The sequence below is a fragment of the Mauremys reevesii genome, linkage group 7 (genome assembly GCF_016161935.1).
Source record: "Mauremys reevesii isolate NIE-2019 linkage group 7, ASM1616193v1, whole genome shotgun sequence".
NCBI classification, from domain to species: domain Eukaryota; kingdom Metazoa; phylum Chordata; order Testudines; family Geoemydidae; genus Mauremys; species Mauremys reevesii.
The window spans coordinates 34,339,878-34,364,198 of record NC_052629.1 but is presented as its reverse complement, the minus strand read 5'-3'; the positions used below and the strand labels follow the sequence as shown (position 1 = coordinate 34,364,198).

General features: G+C 39.4%; 1 protein-coding gene across 3 annotated transcripts in view; it reads left to right on the top strand.

Annotated features, from left to right (window-relative positions):
- The window catches only part of PAPSS2 (3'-phosphoadenosine 5'-phosphosulfate synthase 2), a 60,057-nt gene that overhangs the window by 23,393 nt on the left and 12,343 nt on the right, over positions 1 to 24,321 (top strand). For 2 of the 3 annotated variants that reach the window (XM_039482016.1, XM_039482015.1), the window contains exons 2-9: positions 8,142 to 8,256; positions 9,911 to 10,146; positions 11,535 to 11,673; positions 14,771 to 14,889; positions 15,014 to 15,127; positions 16,342 to 16,453; positions 19,417 to 19,446; positions 20,504 to 20,709. In XM_039482016.1, the coding sequence (XP_039337950.1) occupies positions 8,142 to 8,256; positions 9,911 to 10,146; positions 11,535 to 11,673; positions 14,771 to 14,889; positions 15,014 to 15,127; positions 16,342 to 16,453; positions 19,417 to 19,446; positions 20,504 to 20,709 (1,071 nt within the window). The remainder of the gene's footprint in view (positions 1 to 8,141; positions 8,257 to 9,910; positions 10,147 to 11,534; positions 11,674 to 14,770; positions 14,890 to 15,013; positions 15,128 to 16,341; positions 16,454 to 19,416; positions 19,447 to 20,503; positions 20,710 to 24,321) is intronic. The other variant, XM_039482017.1, reaches the window with a different exon arrangement.

The following is a 24,321-nucleotide window of genomic DNA, read 5'->3' as shown; positions in this document are numbered from 1 at the left end:
ACCTCTCCAAACTCATTATCAGAAGCAAGGTCCCCACACACCAGGACACACCAACTCAAAGCGACACTAGATCCTGCCAGAATAACAGATCCAAAGCAGCAGACATCTCTCCACTGCTGCAATGATGAACACCCCACACAACACACCTTTCAAGATCCGTGGGTCCTACATATGCCTATCACAACATGTGATGTACTTCATCCACTGCACTAAATTCCCCAATGACAACTATGTGAGTGAAACCAGACAACCACTTTACTCTTGCATGAACTCACACAAGAAAATGATAAAAGACAAAAATACCACATCACTGTAGGTGAACACTTTTCACAAAATGATCCCTCTATATTTGACCTCTCAGTCCTCATCCTCAAAGAAACCTGCACAACGCTTTCAGAAGACAAGCCTGGGAGCTTACATTTATAACTTTGCTAGACATTACAAATCATGGACTGAATAGAGACTGGATTTATGGCTTATTACAATAATTTATAACCCACTAACAACCCCCTCCAGCTACTTCCCCCCGCCCCCACTTTTTCTGCCTATGACTGGCAAGGTGTTAACAGACCACTTCGCCTTGAATGGTCGCTTGAAGTATGTGTTAACTACTTACACTAAATGATCTTTTCCACCTTGTATTTAGCTGTGATGGCTCTAGTTTCCCTGACCTGAAGAAGAGCTCTGTGCAAACTCAAAAGCTTGTCTCTTTCACCAACAGGAGTTGATCCAGTAAAAGGCATTGTCTCACCCATCTTGTCTCTCTTAAAAAGATTGGAACCATCTGTTCTTTTCCATTAATCCCTGTTGCATCTTTGAGATTAGATTATGATCAATAGCATCATGGACAGATCTAGTTGTATGAGAATTGATATCCATGATCAGGAGGATCTAATTCATCAGAGTGAGCATTGTTGTTTCCATTCCATGTTCTGCCTGCAAAGGTGTTATCCAGAGATGTGAAGTTGGAGGTAGCACTTGCCAGCTTTTTTATTGCCGCCTTCAAATGTATTCAAGTTAGTCCATGTCTGCACAAGAAAGTTTTGACATGTTTGGATGTTACTGGAACAGGATGAATTAGAGATAACTGACCCCGTGTTGAACACAGTTTGTCCTGATCTACACTGACTACTCAGTCACAGGCAGCATTGTGTTATCTAACTAAGTTGTTTGCAACATTATGCAAACGTAAAATTGTTTAATTCAAGCAAAGGCCTAAATAGGCTGTGTGTGTCTTCAGGTCCCAAAATTGGCTCCTTGAGCACAGGCCTCCTGGGATTTGAAGTGAGAGGCTCAGGTCCTAAATCCTGCCTCCACTATCTAGATGGTGAAATAAATATTTTACAACACTGACATTAAATTGTCCTCCTGCAGTAGTTAGAGTTCAGAGTTAACACTGCTTTGAGATGATGGTTGGAAGTTCATGCCTCTCCTACAGTTATTGTTTTGGACTCTCTATCTCAGACTCAGCCTGCACTGCATAGGTTACATCCAAGTCACATTTAAAAGGTTTACTTGGCCATTTTAAGAGCTAGAAATGAAAGTGTTTTTAAAATATCTTATATTCTCATTAAACTATCTCTCCCAGTCCCATCCCCCTACCCCAAGCTGCACCACTGACTGAAACATAAGTGTGAAGAAACATTCTTTTGTCATAATGTCCACTTTTTGTGGCTAAAAATTTGGGTTTAGAATCTTTTCAAAGATCTGTTCTCAAGATGTCAATGTTTGACTTCTGGAGATGACATTCTTGGTTTCACTCTGGTTGTTAATGTTTCAGATCTGACTTCCCAAACCAGTTTTAAGATGATGAATCATTCTGGATTAAATCAGTATTTCATGGTGAACAGTCTGTCTTGTCATGTCCTCTCAATCTACCCAACCAGAAAAAGTTTTGTATTGCTTTAATGTACTTCTGCTGTATTTATCTTCCGTTATGTTTGACAGCAAGAATTTTAACCTGTGTGTGTTGAAACTCCAGAGGGAGGGATTACCATGGGGGACATCAGGGGGAGGTTTTGAATTCTCTCAACTCATAATATAGTTTCTAAACGTTTTTTTTTCTCTTTAAGAATGAGTCAGCTAAAAATGAACAAAAAATATGCAAGACAAAGTCAAACAGGATTTTGGTCTCAGGCTGGAATTTCCTGCAGGCTATAGAACTGTAAATGGACTGCAGGATTTTCCAAGTACATTTTGTGGTGCTTTGGGTACACAGTTCTCAGAGAATCTTGTGGAGTGAAAAAATGATGTTTGATGAGTATGCAGTAGAGATTAATAGCTGACCAATGAGAAATTTTCCCTATTTTTTGTTGTTACTTCTATAAGATGTCCAGGAACCTACTTTAATTCTTGAGCCTCTGTGAAGTATGGTCACAACAAGGTTTGTCTCGAGCAAGATAGTTCCACCAGATTAACATGTTGAAAAACTATTTTATAAAACTATTTTATAAAATAGTTTTTCAACAGACAAGCTGCTACTAAAGAGAGTGGTACGAAATTCTGAAGAACATATTCTATTTTACAAAGATATTCAACACATTTTTCTCTCACTTAACTTTCCCATGAAAACCATCTGTCGTGTGTCCTTCAGTCTGCAAACAATCCCTCACAATATTGGCACTCTGGTTTTGGTGTAGGAGTGTTTGAAATCTAGGTGTGTAACAAGTTGGCAGAGTAGGGCTATGTCTGTGTGTGATTCCCTGCTCATGCACATGCATGTGATAGCTCTCATCTGAGAATGTTAAAAATAGGGTAAAAGCAACAAAGAATCCTGTGGCACCTTATAGACTAACAGACGTTTTGCAGCATGAGCTTTCGTGGGTGAATACCCACTTCTTCAGATGCAAAAAAAATAGGGTAGTAGCAGTAGCATGAGCAGTGGCACCAGAGGCTAGCTGCCACAGAGTTTTTGCGGGGGTTGTACTTGAGGTGGCTAACCTGTGCCACTGCCTGGGCTGATATGGCTACACTACTATTTTTAGGATGCTGGCATAAATCTGTCTATGCGAGCTGGGAATCGCAGCCAGCTCCAAGTGTAGGTGTAGCCTATAAGAGACTGTATAGGAGTGCAGGGTTTTTCCATTGAATCACCCTAGGCTTTGTTGCGAAGTACAGTTAGCTGCAGAGAGAATGTGCAGGTTGTGGGAAAATTTCTTTTTGAGTAAGAGAAAACCAGGGTTCTAGAATGGAGGAGGTCCTGAAAGGAAACCATACTAACAGCCTAGCTTGAGGAGGAAGCATCAGCAGAGGTTTATGTTCTGGAGTTTTATTGTTTGTTTGTTTTTCGTGTTACCAGTAAAGCCAAACCTTGGAAAGGTGGTGACTTTGGACACTGACTGAGGATCTCTGTGCTCTGTAGGGATAGTCATTAGCAGTTTGATTCTGTATTTTTAAATTATGCTAAATCATAGTACATCATACTACTGCTTTTCATCTTTGGTAACAGTTGTTAATTCTGACAGACTTCTCTCTTGGATACCTTGATGCCATGTCCATTTAGCACTTGCTCAAATGCTGCAGCCTGAAACTAAGGGATGACCAAAGTTGCACTGCTATGAAACATTCTCAGTACTACCAAATGTTTGTTTGTGTGTGTATATATATATATATATATATATTCACAAGTAAGGCCCCCAAAAAATCTTGAGATTGGATTTAAAACCAGGATTTTAAAAAATACATTGTGACTTCTTATATTTTCCTTCTCGTTGTTGAGCCTTAATTACACTCAGGTCACGTTTTCAAGCTTTTCTCCTCGAACATGAGGGCTAAGAATGGGTTTAGAAAAATGAAAACCTGAGATTCTCATGCATTCACATGACTCCAGCAGCTGGATCTCTAAAGAAAAAACTAACTTTTATGAGACTTGTGCTAAAATCATGAGACAATTGCCAATCTTTGCCAATCCCAGGTGTTTAAAAATCATAAGTCAGGATGACAAAAATCACAAGGTTGGCTTAGAAATCACAAGATCTTTTAAAATAAAGATTATAATTTTTTTTTTACTTCTGGTTTCTGGGCTTTTTGGGTACACTCGGATCAGTCACATCTTTATGCTTTCCTCCTCAACTCTGAGGGCTAGAAATTAACTTTCTTTTTAAATGAAAGCTGAGTTTCTCACATAATTGCATGATAATAGGAGTTTGGGCTTTAAGAAAAACACATCGTATTATGAGACTCATGATAAAATTGCAAGAGTTGGCAACACTGTCTGTTTCAAATGCTGCCTCACCTGCCGAGCTAAAAAGCTCAGAATAGACTCATCCATAACTGAATGATTTTCTTCACTGGCACCTCTGTACCCACAGCTATGCTGAACTGTTACCTGTGTTCCAGGAGATGATGCTAGGTGAGGGCCTTATTTTGGAGCAACTAATGTGTGTCAATGTAGTGGGAACCAGCACATTTAATTGGCCAGAAATTGGTTCTTGTCAGATGGTGGTGCTTGCTCGTTTGTCCCTACCATGGGGACATAGTAGCAGCAAAGAACTGCTTTAAAAAATGGCAAATGTATTTAGCCTGGGTAGTAGCAACAAAGAGAAAAAACTGAAAAAGAACCGATCCTAACCAATGAAATGATTGCTGAGTCAGTCCCTGAGAACCACTCTGCCAGCAGCAGCAGTTAAAATGGGAAGTGGGAGTTGAGGCAGTAGAGACTGTGGATTCCCAGAAGGGATAGAATGTATCACCTGCTGTGGTTGAGACAGGAGCCCTCAAAACTTTTTAGCTTTGGGATTTCCCATCAAGACATGAAATGGTGACATGGATGCAAGAATGGGAATTTATTACTTCTTGTAAATCAGGACAATTATTTTTTTTTATAATTGGGCCTGATTTTCAGTTCTGCTTACCTTGGGCCACCCTATGTGAGGCTGCAAATAAACTTGGGGCATTTTTAGATTCACAATTGCATATACACTCAAAAGTGCATTATTGTCACTTGGATACTTAGGTACCTAATAGTACATGAAAATCAGGTACCTGGAGATCTAGGTTTCCATAAGTAACTGAGAGTGCAAACTTGCAGCCACGGTTTTTAGACACAGAAATAGAGCCCAGTTTTTGAAAATTTAGATCAATACTTTTAAAATTAGCATGAAACTTGGAATACAGTAAATAAGTGTTTCTCCGTGAGGGTGATCTCTCTGGAAAGACTGACCTCTTCAGTGGAAGGCAATAGCAAGAACAGGGTAGCGTGCATAATTTTTCAATTAAAATTCTACAGAAGCCAAAACCTCTGGAGTTTAGTAAATATTGATTTTTTTTCAATAGATGCTTATTTGTTTGCTGAGTGCTAAGAATGTTAATGACCTAACAAGCAGGAACAATATACAGGCTGCCTTGCCAATATGTTTAAAATACTCTTCCCATTTTATTCTCTCTCCCATTCCTTGTTCTTTTGTCTTCTCTTACAACTTTTCTGGGGCAAGTGAAATATTATTACTTCCTTCTCTAACATCAGGAGAAGAGTAAATATTTTTATAGCATGGGGTGGAATGTCATTGCAAAGTTTAAGAACCCATGATAGTTCATATACCATCTGTGTATATCTCGTAAACCCAGCTATTGTGCAGAATTTGTTTGGGCAGAAAATATTTGTACTTTTTTTCCTATCAGGCTCTTGAAGCCATTTCTTCAGCTGGATCAGTAGGAAACCAACCCTTGTGAGAAGGCAAAGCTCAGTGGTATCCAGACAGTTGTCTCAAATCTGTTAGTTTACAGATTTTATTAATTGTGAGCCAATTAATAGAACAGCAACAAATCAAGTTTATACGGGGGATAAACAAAGGCTTAGTTTCTATAATGGCTGCAACATAGCCTCTGGTTTTTGGTTGAAAGATAGTATATGGATAGAAAGTACTGCACTGTTAAATTAGGAGAGAGGTCCTGGAATCCAGAGCCCTATTTAGTGGGAGAGACATATATTACACACACACATATATTACACACACAAACTATGTCAAAAGACTATTATTAAGGTTGCAAAGTCAAGCACTCAAATGTTAGAAAATGCCAGAAAGAAGGATGCCGATACGACTTTAATTTCCCCTCTCCTCCGCTGGTACCTATGCATTGTGATACAGTCTATGAGTACATGAACAGATACTATTTTTTCTCCTCAGGGCTCTCATCCTAGTCCCAGTGCTTGCCCAACAAGTCCTAGTCTCCCCACTCTGGATTCCCCATCCAAATCTGTCTCCCTCCCTTAGTCCCAGTTCCCATTTCATTACCACTCTTCCTTCCCCCTGCCACTTTGTCCCCAGTCTTGTTACCTTCTAGTTCTAGTTCCAGTATCCCTCTCCCTTCCTCCTGGCTCCTCTCCAATCTGACCCTGACCCCCTCCTGAGCTCCAGTCTCTCTCACTCACACTCACACGTCATCCCCACTTGCTTGCAATCCCAGTTTCCATCCCCAAGCTCTTTGTCCAATCTTCACCCCTCCTCCCCAGCTTCGCCTTGTCTCCTTATCCAGCTACTCCAGGTTCTTCCCCCATACCTGTTCCTCATCAGAGCTGGCTACCCTCCCTCTAACCTTCTTCCCCTCCACTCCACTGGTTCCTATGCATGGAAAATGTGAGCCTAAATGGTTAGTTTGGCAAAGTTATAAGTAACCAAAAACAGGTTCTTATAATAGGAAATATCAAGCAACTTTAATAACAGGCAGTGGTACCAGCCTATAATCACTGCCAGGAAAAGGCAGGTGTGTGTGTGAGAGAGAGAGAGAGAGAGAGAGAGAGAATGGGTGATGTGAAGTGAAATGCTTCTGCACTTTAGCCACAATTTGAATGTATGAATATTTCCAAATCACAATTTAAGTATAAATGTGATTTACGCAAAAATGAACATTGCTGTTCAAAGTAAAACCCACCCCATCCTACCCTCTGAGCACAGAAGATCCTAAATGCAACACAGCCACTGATATTCCATGGTAAAGTGAGTGCAGTATGGAGAGGCTGAGCAGGAGAACTCTGACTCTTGACAGTGGGAAAAGGGGGTTAAAGCATGGCCAGTGGTTTCAGAATTATGCAGAGACACTGGCCAAAGCAGCAGCTCCCCTAGTGCTCTAGGGACAGAACGAGGAGGATTCTATCCTTTGACCTTAGCACAATAAAGTATTATTTTAATTGTTTACATAATGTAAACCTTTGAAGCAGTCAATTTACTGGAGATAAGTGTTAGCAGTTTAAGCTATCAATTTAAGTTTAACACTCATCTCCAGTAAATTGACAGCTTTAAATGTTCACATGAGGGGTTCTCAAACTTCATTGCACCGCTACCCCCTTCTGACAACAAAAAATTGCCCTGCCACTCTGAGGGGGGGAAGGGGGGAAGTCAGGGTCAAAGCCAGAGACCCTCTGCTCTTGGCAGGGGAGCCAAATCCAAATCCCAAGGGCTTCAGCCCCAGGTGGGGGGCCTGTAACCTGAGCCCCCACACACTCTTGGGGCTGAAGCCCTTGGGCTTTGGCCCCAGGCACTGGGGCTTGGGCTTTGGCCCTGGGCCCAAGCAAGGCTAATGGCAGTCCTTGGCGACCCCATTAAAACGGGGTCACGACCCACTGTTTTGAGACTCGCTGGTTTACACTATGTAAACAATTACAATTGTGCTTTACACATGCACAGAATTTGAGAAATAAGACAGAAAACATGGTGAGTGTGAGGGCAAGTCAGCCACTTCAGAGCACCCTATCTACAACAATCCGTATGCAGATTAAATTTCAGATCAGCTTTAACAGGAAATTCCTGCTGCACTCATAGTCAGTGGCAACATATAACAATGCACTAGTATGACAGGCTCAAAATGAGATAAAGATAAAAAGCAACTTAAAGAAAAATTGAATTAGGGATCTTAGAAAAACAAGTGAAATGAATTAAGTCCATCTGAAACCGAAGACGCATCTTATTCAGTTATTTGTCCCCCATTTTGAACAGTTCCCTGAGTTCCATGTAAAGCTGTCCACTATTTATTCAGAAACAGGCAGCGCTGCAAACATACTTCCTTTGTGCTTTACTGTAAATAACCTCCTTTTTCATCTTGAATATTCTGCATTTGAATTTTCTCCTCTTGCCAATTCCCTTTGGATTTTTCTATTCTTTAGTATGAAACAATAAACTTTTGTTTTTGTTTTTGTTTGGGTGTAGAATATCCAAAGAGCCACTAATGTTGTATATCAAGCTCATCATGTCAGCAGGAGCAAAAGAGGCCAAGTTGTGGGTACAAGAGGTGGATTTCGAGGCTGCACAGTGTGGCTAACAGGTATTTTAAGCCTTATTGAGACTGCAAATGGATGTGTGAAATGTGTTGCTCACTGGTGCTGAATGAGTATAATTTAAAATTCATTTATGTATGTCAGTAATCCAAGTAGAGTTTAGTGCAAGGTGTAATGAGGTCTATTTTAACTTGACCTGCATAAACTGATACTAATGGGACCTAGGAAACTCTTCTGACCTGGATACACAGATTAAATAAAAAGAGTTTCCTGGGATTTAAAATATCCTGCTATATGATATAACAGAATGGGCTTTGTATGTAGAGAGAATAAATAATGCTTACAACATGAGTCACATTGTATTTGTTTCATGAAACTTTGGGGAAGGGATTACTTTTCCCCCTTTCTTCCAGTTTTTTCCTCTCCAGGGGAAACTTCCCTCCCAGGTTAGGGTAAGTCACAACTGTACTCTATGCTGTTCCAGTTTTATGTTTACACAATTCTCTTACTACTTTTAATAGTTTATCATGTTTGTTTGCTTGGTAACTCTTCGTATATTTTGTTTGGCAGCTGGAATATGGGAAAACACACATTCTATAATGTTTGGAGAACCGCTTTATCGTATGTTCATATCAGCTTGTGTACTGACCATTCTATTAAAAAGAGTTTAGTTTTTAAAAAGTTACTGAATACCAATCATTTACATGAAAGACTAAATCAATTTAAGGTTATTCCTGAAGCTGAAAGTCATCCAGTGCTGTTTATTCCCTTTCATATATAATGTATATGTACTGTATGTGAAGCGTTTTAATTTCATTTGGTGATGTTTCTTCTTTGAAATATACAGGGATCTTACCAAAACTTTCTATTATTTTAATTTTTAAAGGGTTAGGCAATAATGGAAGTACATTTGAGGGTTTCTAGATAACTTTCCTAGATTATCAGTTAGTGACTGACTCTGTTGTCTTACGTAAATTGAAGTGCTCCTATCCCTAGCTAGCCCTCCTGTCCTGACTCTGTTCTCAGAGCAGTCTCCAGTGCATGGATATGAACCCTCCTGCAAAGAAAAGGAGGTTGGATGCCTCCACAGAATTGTCTTTCCTCCAACGTAGACCTCATGGACTGCTCTTTGTGCAGTCTAAGGTCCATGCAGGGGGACTGGGACACGAGGTATTGCCAGTAATGGGGGTATGATCTCGGTACTTTGATTTTTCAGAAGACAATAGGCTCCCAGGCCCTGTATATCACCAACTATCACAGCCCAGCGAGGGTACAGGGGTCTCCACGTGACGGCCTGGCCTCCTACATATCCCCTGGGATTTGCCAGGTTTGAGTGCATCTGTTTCACGGGAGAAAAGAGGGGCCCAAACCCTGTGTTCTCCCCTGAGAGAGATGTGAGAGAGTTTCCATGAGGATTTCCTCATGGAATTAGTCTGCTTGCAAAAAATCCCATTCTTTGGCTTCAATACAAAAGATTATCAGGGCCTAGGTATGCAACTGCTCTGCTATGGCTATTGTTGTCTGTCTCATGCCTCTAATCTACCTCAGATATGTAATCTGTTTTCTATAGTCTAGATTTTCATCTAGGAGCTAATGTTTAATTACTTGTAACCAATAATTAATTAGGATTACTGTTTAGTTTTCTGTTTTTTTTAATACTCCGGATGAACCTTGGTATGCCTTACTTGTCCTCACTAACAGGTCTTTCTGGTGCTGGTAAAACAACTATTGGCTTTGCTCTGGAAGAATATCTGCTGTCTCGTGGCATGCCTTGCTACTCTCTGGATGGGGATAACATTCGGCATGGTCTGAACAAAAACCTAGGTTTCTCAACTGATGACCGAGAAGAAAACATCCGCCGTGTTGCTGAGGTTGCCAAACTGTTTGCCGATGCTGGTCTTGTTTGCATAACTAGTTTCATTTCTCCTTTTGCAAAGGTAAACCTATTTAAGTATATTCTGACATTTACTCGACAAAATGGGGTCTCTGCAGAGAGTCCATTGGCTCTCTCACTACTAGAATTCATTACTAGAATTTTCAGGAAAAGAGGCGCTTTTAAAGAGTGTAATTTATATCTTGTATTTCAGACACAACGATTATGTAGTGTACTCGCCACAACCCGTATTTCAGGGTCTGATGCCACCGGGATGTTTCTCTCTGGTGTTCCCTGCAGGCCATCTGTCTCTGCACACCACATAGCCCTCCAGCTGAGAACCCTTTCTGGGAGAACAGGTGTCACAGTGTAAAGTCCCCAAGAATCAACCTGTCTCCTGGGTCTGGTGCTCACCCTCTTTCCCTGGGGTTCCACTGCCTTGCCTCAGCTCTGGTATCAAACACTCTTGATCCCATCAAAGTCTTACTGAGGCCTCCAGTCCACAGTAGTCTCTGGCACTTCAGCTCTTCACAGGAACTTGCCTTCCTATCTGCTCCCTCTAGTTTCCTCCTTCAGATTAAACTCTTCTCCCTTTTATGCGGCCTAAATGTCCATTAAGTTATCACCTGATGCCTCCCAATCCTGCCCCCTGTGGCTGAGAAGCGGCTAACTCTGTACATATATTGTATCTGTCCCATACTTAATTATTAACCCCTTTCCAGCCTCTGATGGTTTCACCCCATCACACATTCACTTTATTTATTTATTTATTTTTTTAAATCACAAGTATATAAAATAAGTTCCCTTGGTCTCTATTGCTTGGATGCAAACTGGCATGACACACTGATGTTCAAAAATATGTAGAAAACTAGGTTTCAGTTAATAAGTGTAAAAAGTTAAAAGTAAAAATTTCACTCAAAAGATTCATAATCACTAGTTCCCTGAAAAACAGAAAACTGGAGGACGCGTACAGGGCTTTATAGTGGTATAATTACGCTGATATACGCTGTTCTAAGAAGTTTTGATATGCTGTTATACTTGTGATTTAGTTTGCTTCATAATGACAGTAATCTGCTCATGTCAGGTCAATACAGTTGGTTATCAGTAAAAAAAAATTTAATAGCAAGGATTAGTTAAGAAATAGTCATTCAAAATAAAAGATTCTGCCATCCTGCTAAGTGAAGATAGATGTTCTAAACTGCTGTTAAAAAGCTGAATCTAGATCAAAATAGTATTTTTTATTAAACATTATGTGAAAAGGAACTTCTTACTCTTAGTAAGAATATATTTAAAATACATAACATTTTACAATGGATGAATATGGCTTGTACCCCTTCTGTTAGAAAAATCCAACTCTAGGTAGGTGTTGGTGGCTAGATAAAATATTTAGCAACACCCCAGTGAGAATTCAATTGTGGAATTGCTTATGATTTCTCCCCTTGCTTCTTACAGGATCGTCAAAACGCAAGGGAAATTCATGAAATGGCTGGTCTTCCTTTCTTTGAAATCTTTGTAGATGCTCCTCTAAATATTTGTGAAAGCAGAGATGTGAAAGGCCTTTACAAAAAAGCAAGAGCTGGAGAAATCAAAGGTGTGGTAAACAGTTTATGTTTAATGATATCTCAGTATCTTCTTTTTATCTGCCTCCCTTTTCTCTTCTCATCAACAGTAAATAATAATAATAATAATTAATAATTAACAACAGTGAACAGTGCTGAGAGCCAGTGTTGCTACCTCTTTAAATAAAAGGAAAAAAACCAGCCATCTGTTGGAAGGTGGTGGAAACAAGGGGCATAGAAACAGACTAATTTCTGCACTCTTAAGTGGTGCAAATCCCTTGTGTACGTTTACATTATTAATGCTAGCAGTATTCACTTACACAGAAACTTATTCTTATAAGTAACAATTTCAAAACTGTTAAAGTGACTTAGGGGCTAGATCCACAAAAGGAACTTAGACTCAGCATTGCAGTACCTAAGGTTTAGCCATCCTGCTGCCTAGGAGCACCCAGAGTCCTGAGTTAATCACCGAGGCTCCCTATACAATGCATGGGGAGAGTTAGCCGCCTAAGAATGGGATCCACAAAAGCCGGCACAATGAGCTGCCTAAGTTAGCTAGGAGGAAATGCCAAGGAGAGAGGTGAGGCCTAAGCTCTACACTTCAAAGGGACTTAGGCCTGGTCTACACTTAAAATTTAGATCAACATAGTTGTGTCACTCCACAGTGAGAAGAATTCACACCCCTGAGCACCACAGCTATGCTGACCTGATCCCCAATGTAGATGCAGCCAGGTCAACTGAAGAATGCTTCCGTTAACCTAGCTACCACCACTCTGAGTGGTGGGTTGTCTACAGCAATGGAAAAATATCCTTCTGTTGTTGTAGAAAGCATCTACACTATGGTGCTACAGCAGCACAGCTACAGCACCATAACTATGCCATTGTAGCACTAGCAGTGTAGACATGGCCACAGACACCTAAGTCCAGGCTGTAGGGAACACCTCCCAGCAGTTTTGGATTCACAGCTGTGGAAATGATGTTGGTGCTACCTGTTCTGCTCTACTATACCAAATAGCCCAATGGTTAAGGCACTCATCTAGGATGTGGGAAACCTGGATTCAAATCCCCCCTCTGCTTGATGTGGAGTAGGGATCTGAACCAAGCCTCTCTGTCTCCCCTGTTGAAGCTATTCTGCTTTGTTTAAACAATTATTGGATCAGGGACTTGGAGATGGGTCTCCCACATCCCAGCTGAGTGCATTCACCACTGGGCCATTGAGTCATTCTCATTCATTCTCTGGCCAATGACTAATTATTTATACATAGTGGAACAGCTTCAATAGGAAAGACTGAGGGAAACCCAAATCAGAATATCTTATAGCCCAGTGGTTAGAGTACTCACCTGGGAGGTGGGAGATTTGAGTTCATATCGCTGCTCCACATCAAGCACAGGGAGGATATGAATCTGGGTCTTCCACGTCCTGAATGAGTGCTCTAACAACTGTACTATTGAATACAACAGGACAATAGTACCACCACCACATTGTGTGAGAACTGATCAGGTGACAGAGATGGGGAAACACCTAGTCTGAGGATCTCTTTGAGGTTTAGGTATAAGCTAGCCACCTGAGTGTCCGGATGTAGGTGGCTGTGTGCATGCCCAATGGCAGATGCTTACGCTCCATGGGCACTTCACTAGCGGAAATGCAGGTGCTCACAGGGTTGGCAGCAGCAGAGCACGGGGTTAGGGGGATCTAAATTTGGACTTGGGCACTTCAAGTGGCAGTTAAGCACATAAATCCCTTTGTGGATCTAGCCTTTACTAACCTAAGTCCCATTTGCAGAAGTTACCCAGACACTTACACATGTATGTCTCTTTAAACTGAATGGGACTTAGTCTTCTAAGTGCCCAACTCACTTTTGAAAATGGGACCTAGGTTCCTGAGTCACTTAGGTGCTTTTGTAAATTTAAAAATTGGAAAATTTAAATCCATTCAAGCCTGCCTGCTAGATTTGATAATGACACTTTGGAAGAAAAATATGAACACATCCTTTAACTATTGAAATCTATTGAGCTAGGAGAGGTGCTTTTTTATTTTTAATGAAGAAAGTGGTAAATATTTCACTGAAATATGTGTTCCAGAGAGTTCCTTAAATTCTTTACTTACCAATGTACTTATTCTTATGTTGTTTAAAGCTGGGTGAAGTCACACAAGATACATTATAGCTAGTATGATTGGGAATCTGCAATATTCTGATAAACTAATCTGGAACAGTTTTAAAGTCTCAAAGTTCTAACTTTATTTTTTAACTCAATCCTTCTGTGCAGGGTAAGGGAGAAGCTCCAAACTTAACCTCTTCCTGGCGTTGGATTTTAATGCTATTTTTCTCAAATAACAACTGAATGTAAACCTCAGCCTTAGCTTTCTCCCTAAATTTCGTTGTTACTACAGTTTTCCCTTTAGGAAATTTCTGTCCAAAGAAAGATACTCCAATATCTCTTCTTTCTTGATTTGAACTATAAGATCCACCTGCTAGTATGACTCAGTTACACTTACACTGCCCTATCATTCAGGTATATGACATGAAGATTATTCAACACAGGAGTTGTGCATCTCTATGCAGCTTGCTAGTCTTCCACCCAGTTACAACTATGTATCACAAGACAGCTGAATCTTTTCTGCAACAACACTGCTTTAAGGCCTGAAAAGTAAAGCTAATGTTGACAAGCTTCTGTATAAAAGTTGGCATAATAATTTTCCCTTTTTTGAAATGGCAAATACATTCCCTTCCTCCATTAACCAATTGCTCATGGACCCTTATTTGGAGACTACCTCCTTCCTTGTTAGGCTTCTTTACCCCTCGCTTTCTGATAACAAACACATCCCTTTTTTCTCTCTCAGGCATTAAGGGCTGTATATCTGGTATTTGCAGTGTTGCCAGCAACACATCTCCATAGGTGGGCAAATAAAGATTGTTCCTGTAACATAGAGCATCATATTGCTATAACCTTATTGTCAAGTCCATTATTGATAGACCAAACAGGAAGTCTCAGTGCCATTTCCGAGCATGGGTTCTCTGAATGAAAGAATGTTTTCTTGCCATTTGTGCAGTAGCTAACTATTTTATTGATCCCTAGGCTGCTCACTATTACATTCACTAAATTTGGCTTGGGTTTCATTGTGTGTAGGATTCACTGGGATTGATTCAGAGTATGAGAAACCAGAATCTCCTGAACTAGTGTTGAAGACGAACATTGCTACAGTGAGTGAATGTATCCAGCAGGTTGTGGAGCTGCTACAAGCACAAGTAGGTAGTTTTGTACCAAAAAACACCTGCAGTTTGTAAAGTATATTTTCTAATGTTGGCCTTTTGGTATATTTTGTTTAAAAATTAGTGTGGTAACTAGGATCTTTATTTCTTTTCTTTTTAGAACATTGTTCCCAAAACTGTGATTGAGGATGTTCTTGAACTGTTTGTACCTGAAAATAAGATTGACCAGACCCGAGCTGATGCTAACATGCTGCCTACTCTAGAGATTACCAAGGTGGGAGAATAAAGAAAATGGCATTGTGTAGTACCTTGATAAGCCCTTTTATCAAAGTACTACACAAGTTACAATACAGACATCTCCAAAGTGTGTGGAACCCTGTTGCTTTCTGATTACTGCAAGTCCTATGATTAATGCAAGCCCTAATACTACACAAACGTGAATGGTTCAAGGGTTACTACCAGTTAAAAACAAATGAAAAAGCAACACAACAGCAACATGTAAATTATACAGTGCTATCTACACAACATTTTTCCATTTGTTATGTTTTCTTTTTGACATTAATAAATCCTGTACCACTAAAGTTGCATCATTAGTGTTTAGATGCCTTGCTCCTGACTGTAGGACTCCTTGTCAGATGAAATTGAAGACTTTGAAATCCAGATTTAGGCTGTTTATTCTGATGAGCGTTATAGAAATGATTCTTATGGTAACTGTACTCCAGTCTTAATTGTATCTTCTAAAGATTGTAAAATGTCCTGGGAGGCATGTATTATACGTAAAAATATAATTTTATATTGTCACATAATTGCAGTAAAACACAGTTAATTAGACTTACAAAATAAGACTTTCAAAGACCAGCATATATTTCATCCTCTAAAAGTTTAAAAATCACAATTAGTATTATTTATAGCCAATACTCTTTTATAGTCTTTCAAATAAAATTGAAAAATTGGTTGTCTGTAATAGCCCTCTCTATTAAGACTTATTTTTATATTGAACTATAACTGAGAGATTATCTTAAAGAATTTACCAGTGGACAAATATTTGTGAATAGTCTTTATCAGACCGTACAATTTGCTGTGTTTGTGCTATGGCCTATGTTCAACATAAAACTTCAGTAAGCACTGTGGCCAAAATTTTCATCTGGGCTCAGCCTGGTGTCTTATATTGGCTGCGTTTTGTCTCTGCAAAATGGCACCCATTCCCTTTGTGACTTCAAGTGGAGTACGGGTGCAAATGTTAGCAACATCATTGAAGCAAATTAAGGTGCAGGGATGTAAGGGAGGTGAAGATTTCTGCTTAACAATCTTAAAAAGAAAAAAAACACTTTGGGAATCCTTCTGAATGAAAGTTGTGTTTATAAATGTACTATATTAAAGAAACTGGTAGCACTTATGCACAAGATTGTTCTTAGATTTCTTTAGCCATCAGTTCTATCTTTGAAGCATTATCTGGTAATACAAGTAATATCTGATTATTTTTTTCAGTTGGATCTACAGTGGGTCCAAGTCCTGAGTGAAGGCTGGGCCACGCCACTGAAAGGATTTATGCGTGAGACAGAATATTTGCAAGTTATCCATTTTGGCACCCTCATGGATGGTATGATTTCCTGCTTTCAACATTTTTTGTTTTAAAACTTCCAAACAGCCTTAAAAATTGTTTGAAAAGTTTAAATGAAATATGATAGTTGTCAATTATATACCAAAGATTTGTCTACACTTAATGTTTGTTTAATTCCTCTCTCTTGATGAATGTGGCACCTGAGCAAATAGCTTTATAAAAAACCTTGAGAATGGCAAGTGGATTCATTTAACTAAGTGGAAGAATTTGAAAACTGACATAGTCTATTTTATTATGGAAGGGCTCCCAATGCCACATACACTGATTCCATTAACTGGCAGTTCAAATATTTGAATATTGAATGTAAACTTTTCCAGCTCAATTGTACTGAATTAAATACAAATGCAATATCAAGGCCACTGCCTAAGGAGATTTCGAGACTGAGTTTGTTGTCCCTGTAGAAAAGAAGACCTGTACATTGGAAACAGAAGCCTGTATATGTTTTCCAATGATATATTTTTGTCTTCTTTCTTAAGGCTTAGAAGCATAACCATGGACCTGAAATTTCATCTCTCATTAGCAATATACTGAAAGGCTAACCTTCCTTGGTTTTGGAGAAGGTAATCAAAGAGATGGTGGTGAAGGAACTAGAGTTGCATCTTGGCCTGAGAACAAGTAGATGGTCCTGTCCCTGATTTTAGATACGGGTTTAGTAGAGTCACTTCCTAACCGTGCATGCAGTTAGGATGTCCATGTTGATTTTGTTAGATCTTTTAGCAGCTGTTGATATAATTGACCAGAAGGTTTTGTTGACTTGCTTTTGGAAGCTTGAAAGAATGGCTGTAAATAGTGAATTTGATCTTTCCTCTCTGAAGCCCCAAACCCTCATGTAAAGTAATAACTCACTTTAACTGACTGAGGCTACTCACAGAGTAAGGTACTGCTCAAAGTAAATAAGGAATGAAAAATCAGACCCTAACAGACTAAAAAAGGGGCTAATTAATATTGACTCTTCCATTGTAAAAGCTTCCCTCTGGAGTTCTGCATTGTCACCACTACTGTTCCATGTATACGTACCACCAACATTTTGACTTGCAGCATTGCTAATATGCAGGTGACACTCAAAACCACGTCTCCTGGTCATCAAATCCACAACTGTGGTCTTTTTGCTGATCCCAGTGCCTGATAAGCTAATTTGGTCTCATCAATATTTATGTTCAACCTCATGAGACAAAAGTGATGAAGCTGGGAACAGGGCAAGTGTAGCTTTTTCAATACAGTTTGCAGTCTAAAGATCATGCGCCGTAATCCCTGCTTTTGGATTTCAAGGTGGCTCTGGTGGCCCCAAGTGCCTCTCATGCAGACCTCACCACAATAATCCACACTTCTGTAACTTCCAGGTTAAACTACTGTTTTGTTGCTACACTTGAATATCACCATGAAGCACCATTTGGACAGATTGCAGTGGCTCATCACTTGAGTGGGTTGCCCCATGATGAGTTCACAGCGCCAGTGCTCTGTTGCTTGTACTGAATGTCTATTTTCTTTTGTTTTGTTTTTCATAGTGTTGGTTACTATGTGTAGAGCCCTAACTGGCCTGGGACTCACTTATCACAGAACTTGCTTTTTGCATTGTGTGTGTTATCTTTGCTGCCTGTTAAGTTATTTTCAGTTACAGTCCCATGCCACTGGCATCTGCTGTCCCTGGTGGTCTGAGTTTGGTGGTCACTGTGCATCTGTTGGACTGGCTTTGACTAACATTTCAAGAGCAGGAAGTGAGGTTCTCTGATTTTCTTTCAGTGCAAAGCCCTTATTTCTTTATTGGTGATTGTATTTAGTGATGTAAAGTGGTTGGGCGCAGAGGCAGTGGACACCATTATATGTTCCTAAATAAACGTTTGGGACTAGACTTTCAAAAAAAGGTGGGCAAGTCATCCTGCCTGATTAGCTTAGAGTTTGAACCCTCAGCCTAAGACTGACTAAAAAGTAGTTATGTCTTGAAATGATGCAATCAGAATAAAGTGAGCAGTAGAAGCATTGGCACCTGCCTGTCCAAGTTGTGTGTTACCAGTTTTTACTACTAATACATTTTGAGTTCCATAACCTCTCAGTAATAAGTCACACTTACATTTTAGTAATTTGGCTATGTACAAAAATGCCTGCCTTAAATATGTTTCACTGTATCTGCAGGGTATACTGAGGTGCCTTGTAAAGTATTTAACCTCTCCTGTGAAACAAGAAGTCACATGTGTGGTAGCATAAGAGATACAGTCCAAACATGTATAAATATGTAATTTCATTTTATTTACTTTCAAATGGCTCATAAGGTATATTAATAAGATATATTAATTAAATTAGTGCCACGCAGATTTATTGAGTGGTGCTGTTCTCCCCTTTAGAGATGAGAAGTAGTGTGCTCCAAAATTATTAGGACAGAGTCAGAAATAACATGACTAATACGGCTGGTTGAATACTTTCTGTCAAAAGTTCTTCAACAGAAAATTGGGTTTTCAACTAAATGAATTTGTTTGTGACAAGGGTTGTCTGCTTTCTGTGGAAAACAGAGCTTTTGCTGAAAAAGCAAGTTGTTTATTTTTATGCAGGAATAACCCCTACACTTTTCAATCAGCTCTACTAATGAATGCTTTTGAATGCACGCAGCTGGCACACAGCACTTGGATTGTCTTACCTGTTATGTATATATTTTCTGAAGATTTCATTATGGAGAAACTGTACACATTTAACATTTTGGGGGTGAAATACGTGTTATGAAAACAGGTAGCAAATTAAATAAATAGCACTGAACCATACAGAATAACATTTATGTTGACAGCAAAATAGGAAAAAATATAGTCTTGACAGCGCAAGGAAGTATCCAAACTAAAAATTATGCAATAGCTGTTTGAAGTTTCAGATTGATTTGGTTCTTGAATCTATTATTGTAAAAGTTATTTTGGGGGAAGATAAAAACTTAGGTGTTAATTATGTTTTTATTCCCCTAGGAAAGGGTAGAGTTGGTATAGCTCTAGTTGGTATGTATTTAATTGTTTTCCAGGTACTATGGAAATAATTACAACTAGAGATTTTAACATAAATTATATAAAATGCCATAGAAAAATAAAATCTAAATTAGATCTGGAACTGGCACCAAGTTGTTTATGATCCAACCAGTTATACATAATAACAGACCTACCATACACCATTAACTGTGTTCATGAGAATATTAATCATATAACTTTGCAAGTTGTATTTGCATATATCATAAGTGACTGTTGTTCTGTGTATTGTAATTAAAGCTGGAATACATAACCCAAAATGATTTATTTAAGAAATTATTCCGTGTTTTGTTGCCACTTTGGCTTTACTAATTGATAACTTTGAGTATTGGTTGGTATTATTTAAATAAAAAGACCTGATGTGAGGTTGCACTTTTGACTTTTTAAACACACTTCTGAATAATTTGTGAAAGCATGTTTCAGTCAGGAAGACTGAAACGAAGGGAAATTTACCTGGTTGGATCACACATGACTACATTTTAAGTACCTGATTGTGCATGAAGCTAATTTAAAACTGCTACACATAGATGAATGATAAACATTTTATAAAAAATGAAATAAAGAATGGCAAAATCTACATAGTATTAAAATCATAACATGAAAAATCTCCAGGATGCTAAATCAGCAGAATCCCTGAGATCTTTTCAATATTCTGTGTGGCATGAGTATTACCTACATGTCAAACCAGAACAAAATAATTTGTCTTAGATGGCCAAGTAATCACTGTCACAGTTACAACTGCTAAATTGTTTAATGATTCTTTCTTATGAATTTTAATTCTTATAAGGAAACAATAGGTATATTTCCAAGCAAAAACATGGAGAAAAACCTAACCCCAGAGTAAAATCAGTATGGTCATGTGGTTAATTGAATGAGGTCATTAGACCAATTGATCCAGTGTCTATGATCATTCAATCAGTCCTGGGTTAGGACTTCCTCTTTTGGAACATTTTCATCAGAGCCATTTGTGTGTGGGAGAGAGATGCTCTAGCCTTTTTAAGTTTATTAAAATATGGTGGTGTTCTCATCGCAGATGGCGTTATTAACCTGAGCATTCCCATTGTGCTCCCTGTTGCTACGGAAGATAAGAAACGGCTGGATGACTGCACTGCATTTGCACTTGAGTATAATGGCCAAAGGGTAGCAATCCTCAGAAACATAGAGTTCTATGAACATAGGAAGGAGGAGCGCTGTGCGCGTGTGTGGGGGACAACATGCGTGAAGCACCCACATGTCAAAGTAAGTGTATTAGTAATTTCCCTGTTTGCAATAATAAGTCTTCAGGAATTAAAAACTAAGGCAACCTGTAAAGTAGAGAGCATGCAATAGTAAATTTCCTATTGGGAATATACATGGCGTTTTCTGTACTCTCTCAAAGTAAAATACAAGGAACCATTCACTGGAAAAGATCGCATTAGGATTGCAAAGGAGAATTGATTTCTTGACATGTAAACAGTCCCTGAACAACATCATGTTTATTGGTTAACGAGAGAGCAATTTATTCCATCAAGCTCATGGAACTCAAAATCAAATACGTGGGGTGGGAGTGGGTATAGAACACCACAAAAGAAGTGGAGAGTTTTCTACAAAAGCTCATTACATACATAAACATGTTCACATTTATCTAATACTTTCATTCCTTAAATTTCCATGAATCAGTGGTTTGGTTTTCTCTGTGATGCTATTCAACGTTCTAACACTGCAAATCATTGCAAGAGCTGGAATTGAGGCATGAAACAACACATAATTAAAATGAATTTTGAATGGTGCTTTTTACTTCTTTCTACTAATCATAGAAGAATGTTGGGATTTTTTAAATTTTCTGCATCTAATTTTTATCCACCTACTCTGAACAAAAATACAAATAATAATTTTCATTAGTATGTGGTACCATATTAGTTTTCAGTGTGTCTTTGCTTAAAATGAGTAGTCAACTTTGTCTACTTTCTAAAACAGCAGCCATCTGAATTCTGCTTATGCATAATGAAAACAATAAGGTGTTTGATGATCTGCAATTGCTATGTTTTATATTTGTGGGAATTTGTGTAATAATGCCAGTGACTGTGGGGACCACTGTGAAATCGCCGAGAAGAAAAGAACCCCTGGAATACTGGGTATTTAATGCAGAAAAGAGAAAGAAAACATGCAGTGTGAAGGCCAACATCCAGAACCTCGGCTGACGTAAATCAGTATAGGTGTATTGACTCTGGTGGAGCTATGTCTGCTTATACCAGTTGAGTGGCATTTGTTAAAACAACAAGATACCAGATAAATACACGCTAGATGAAAGACTACAATGCAGCACAATTCCTAGGTGTTTTAAGGCTGGTTCAGTGGCACGTATAGGAGTTGACTGATACTGTTATTTACCTTTGGGGTTAACTTCGGAGTTCCAGAATACTATAGGTCACATTTTGAGCTCTAAAGTCTAGCAGGAACTCCATAGTAATCCCACGGGCAGGAGTTATGTGAAAAGACCCATTGAATGGAAGCATTTTGGGTCGCCCTTACAACAGCCCCTCAGCTAGTGCTGTGTGCTACTTGAACTGTGCCGGAGCACTACAGTTCCCCACCCAGAAGAAGGAAGACTGTTTCTGCTTTTTATTGCTGTTTCTTTCCTCTCCTGGCAGACTTTCTACCATCAGGTTGCATGGAGCCTGAGGTGCATTTAACCTTATCTGTTGCATTTATGTAGTGTTTTCCACCCTGACTCTTCCAAAAGAAAATGTATCCAGTAATTAAAAAACAAAAACAAAGAAGATTAAGTATCAGAGGGGTAGCCATGTTAGTCTGGATCTGTAAAAGCAGCAAAGAGTCCTGTGGCACCTTATAGACTAACAGACATATTGGAGCATGAGCTTTCCGTGGGTGAATACCCACTTTGTCGGGTGCATGAGAGAGGGAGGTGGGAAGTGGGCTGCTTCCCTGTGTGTAGTGATTCAAGGAGTTTGAATCAAGGTATCTCTCTCCAGGACTAGGGAAGGGGAGGGGGAGGTGAGTCCCTCTTTGTGTTGAGTCAAGGATTTGACTCGGTGTGTAATCTCTCCGGAGCAGGCTGGAGAGAGGGAAGGTGGGGAGGGGAACTGGCTGTTTCTCTCTCTCTGGTGAGATTCAAGGGGTTTGAATCTGGGTTCCCCAGGGGAAGTTTGGGGGACAGGCAGTGTGTCAGACACTTAAAAACTGACTGGTGGCAGCGAGAACCGGATCTAAACTAGAATTTTAGTTTAGAGGAGTACATGCAGGTCCCCATCTAGTGAACCCAAAAGCTCCAAGTGGGGGAGAAACCTATGACGAGTTGGGTTCCAAAATGGGGACCTGCATGGACTCCTCTAAACTAAAATCCTAGTTTAGATCTGGTAAAAGCTGCCACCACCCAATAATGTACGTGTATTGGGACACAGTCCTTCCCCAAAATCCTTGGGGATCCAAAGAACCCCAAATCCATGGAGTTCTTACACCCAGGAGAAATAAACCATTCCCCCCTGCTTCCTCCCCCCATCCCTTTTCCTAGGAGAGATACCGGGATCCAACTACAGAGGGATGCCGTCCTCCTCCCTCCTCCCCTTTCCCTGAGAATTCACCCAAGGAAAGATCAACCAAGTCCTTAACAGAAAAGATTTATTAAAGAATTAAAAAAAGTAACTGTCTCTGTAATACCAAGATGGAACAATACACAGGGTCTAAACTTATCAATCTCTGACGAGAATCCCCCCTCCTTTCTTTCTCAGTAAAAGCAATAACAGTACAGAATTAAAAAAATTCTATAGCAAAACACAGAATTGCAAATACAGAAATAAAAGTATAAGAATACTAGTTCCTTGCTAATACTCACTAGCTTGAATAGAAGAATTTATTGCAGAAACCTGGGAGGACTTGATTAAGATGTCTGGACTCCCTTAACTCCCAAGAGAGACTCTCTAACACAAAGAACAGAAAAAAAAACTTCCCTCCACAGAGATTTGAAAATCTCTTGTCCCTGATTGGTCCTCTGGTCAGGTGTTCACAGGTACTGCTTGTTAACCCTTTACAGGTAGAAAAAACCTTAACCCTTAACTAACTGTTTATGACAATGACAATTAAAGATTAATATATAAGCAGATTAAATATATAAGCAGAATCATGCCTAAATAAAATGTTTTTGAAAGTTTTCATCCAGGATTTGGGTGAAAGTGATGAGGAAATGATAGATTTCATGATTCAAAGGAAAGGAAGGAGTAAGAACAGCAGAATAAAGTCAATGGAATTCAAAATGCAGACTTGAACTGAACTGGTTGGTATGTTTCCATGTGAAGAAAATCGAAGGGAAAAAGGAATTCAGAATTGCTGACAGTGTCTCAAAGAGGCAATATTAAAGGCACAGCAGCTAACTATCCCAATGCAAAGGAGAGAGAGGAAGAATAATAAGAGGCCAATACAGCTCCATCAGGAGCTGTTTAATGATCAGAAAATCAAAAAGCAATCCTACAAAAAGTGGAGACATGGACAGATTGCCAAGGAGGAGTACAAAAGAATAGCACAAGCATGTAGGGATAAAATCAGAAAGGCTAAGACACAAAATGAGTTACACCAAGCAAAGGACATAAAAGGCGATAAGAAGAGGATCTATAACTACAATTATTAGAGGGGTAGCTGTGTTAGTCTGGATCTGTAATAGGTGACAAAGAGAGTCCTGTGGCACCTTATAGACTAACAGAAGTATTGGAGCATGAGCTTTTGTGGGTGAATATGAAAGTGGGTATTCACAAGACGAACTGGGTATTCACCCACGAAAGCTCATGCTCCAATACTTCTATTAGCCTATAAGGTGCCACAGGACTCTTTGTTGCTTTTTATAAATACAATGTAAGCAGG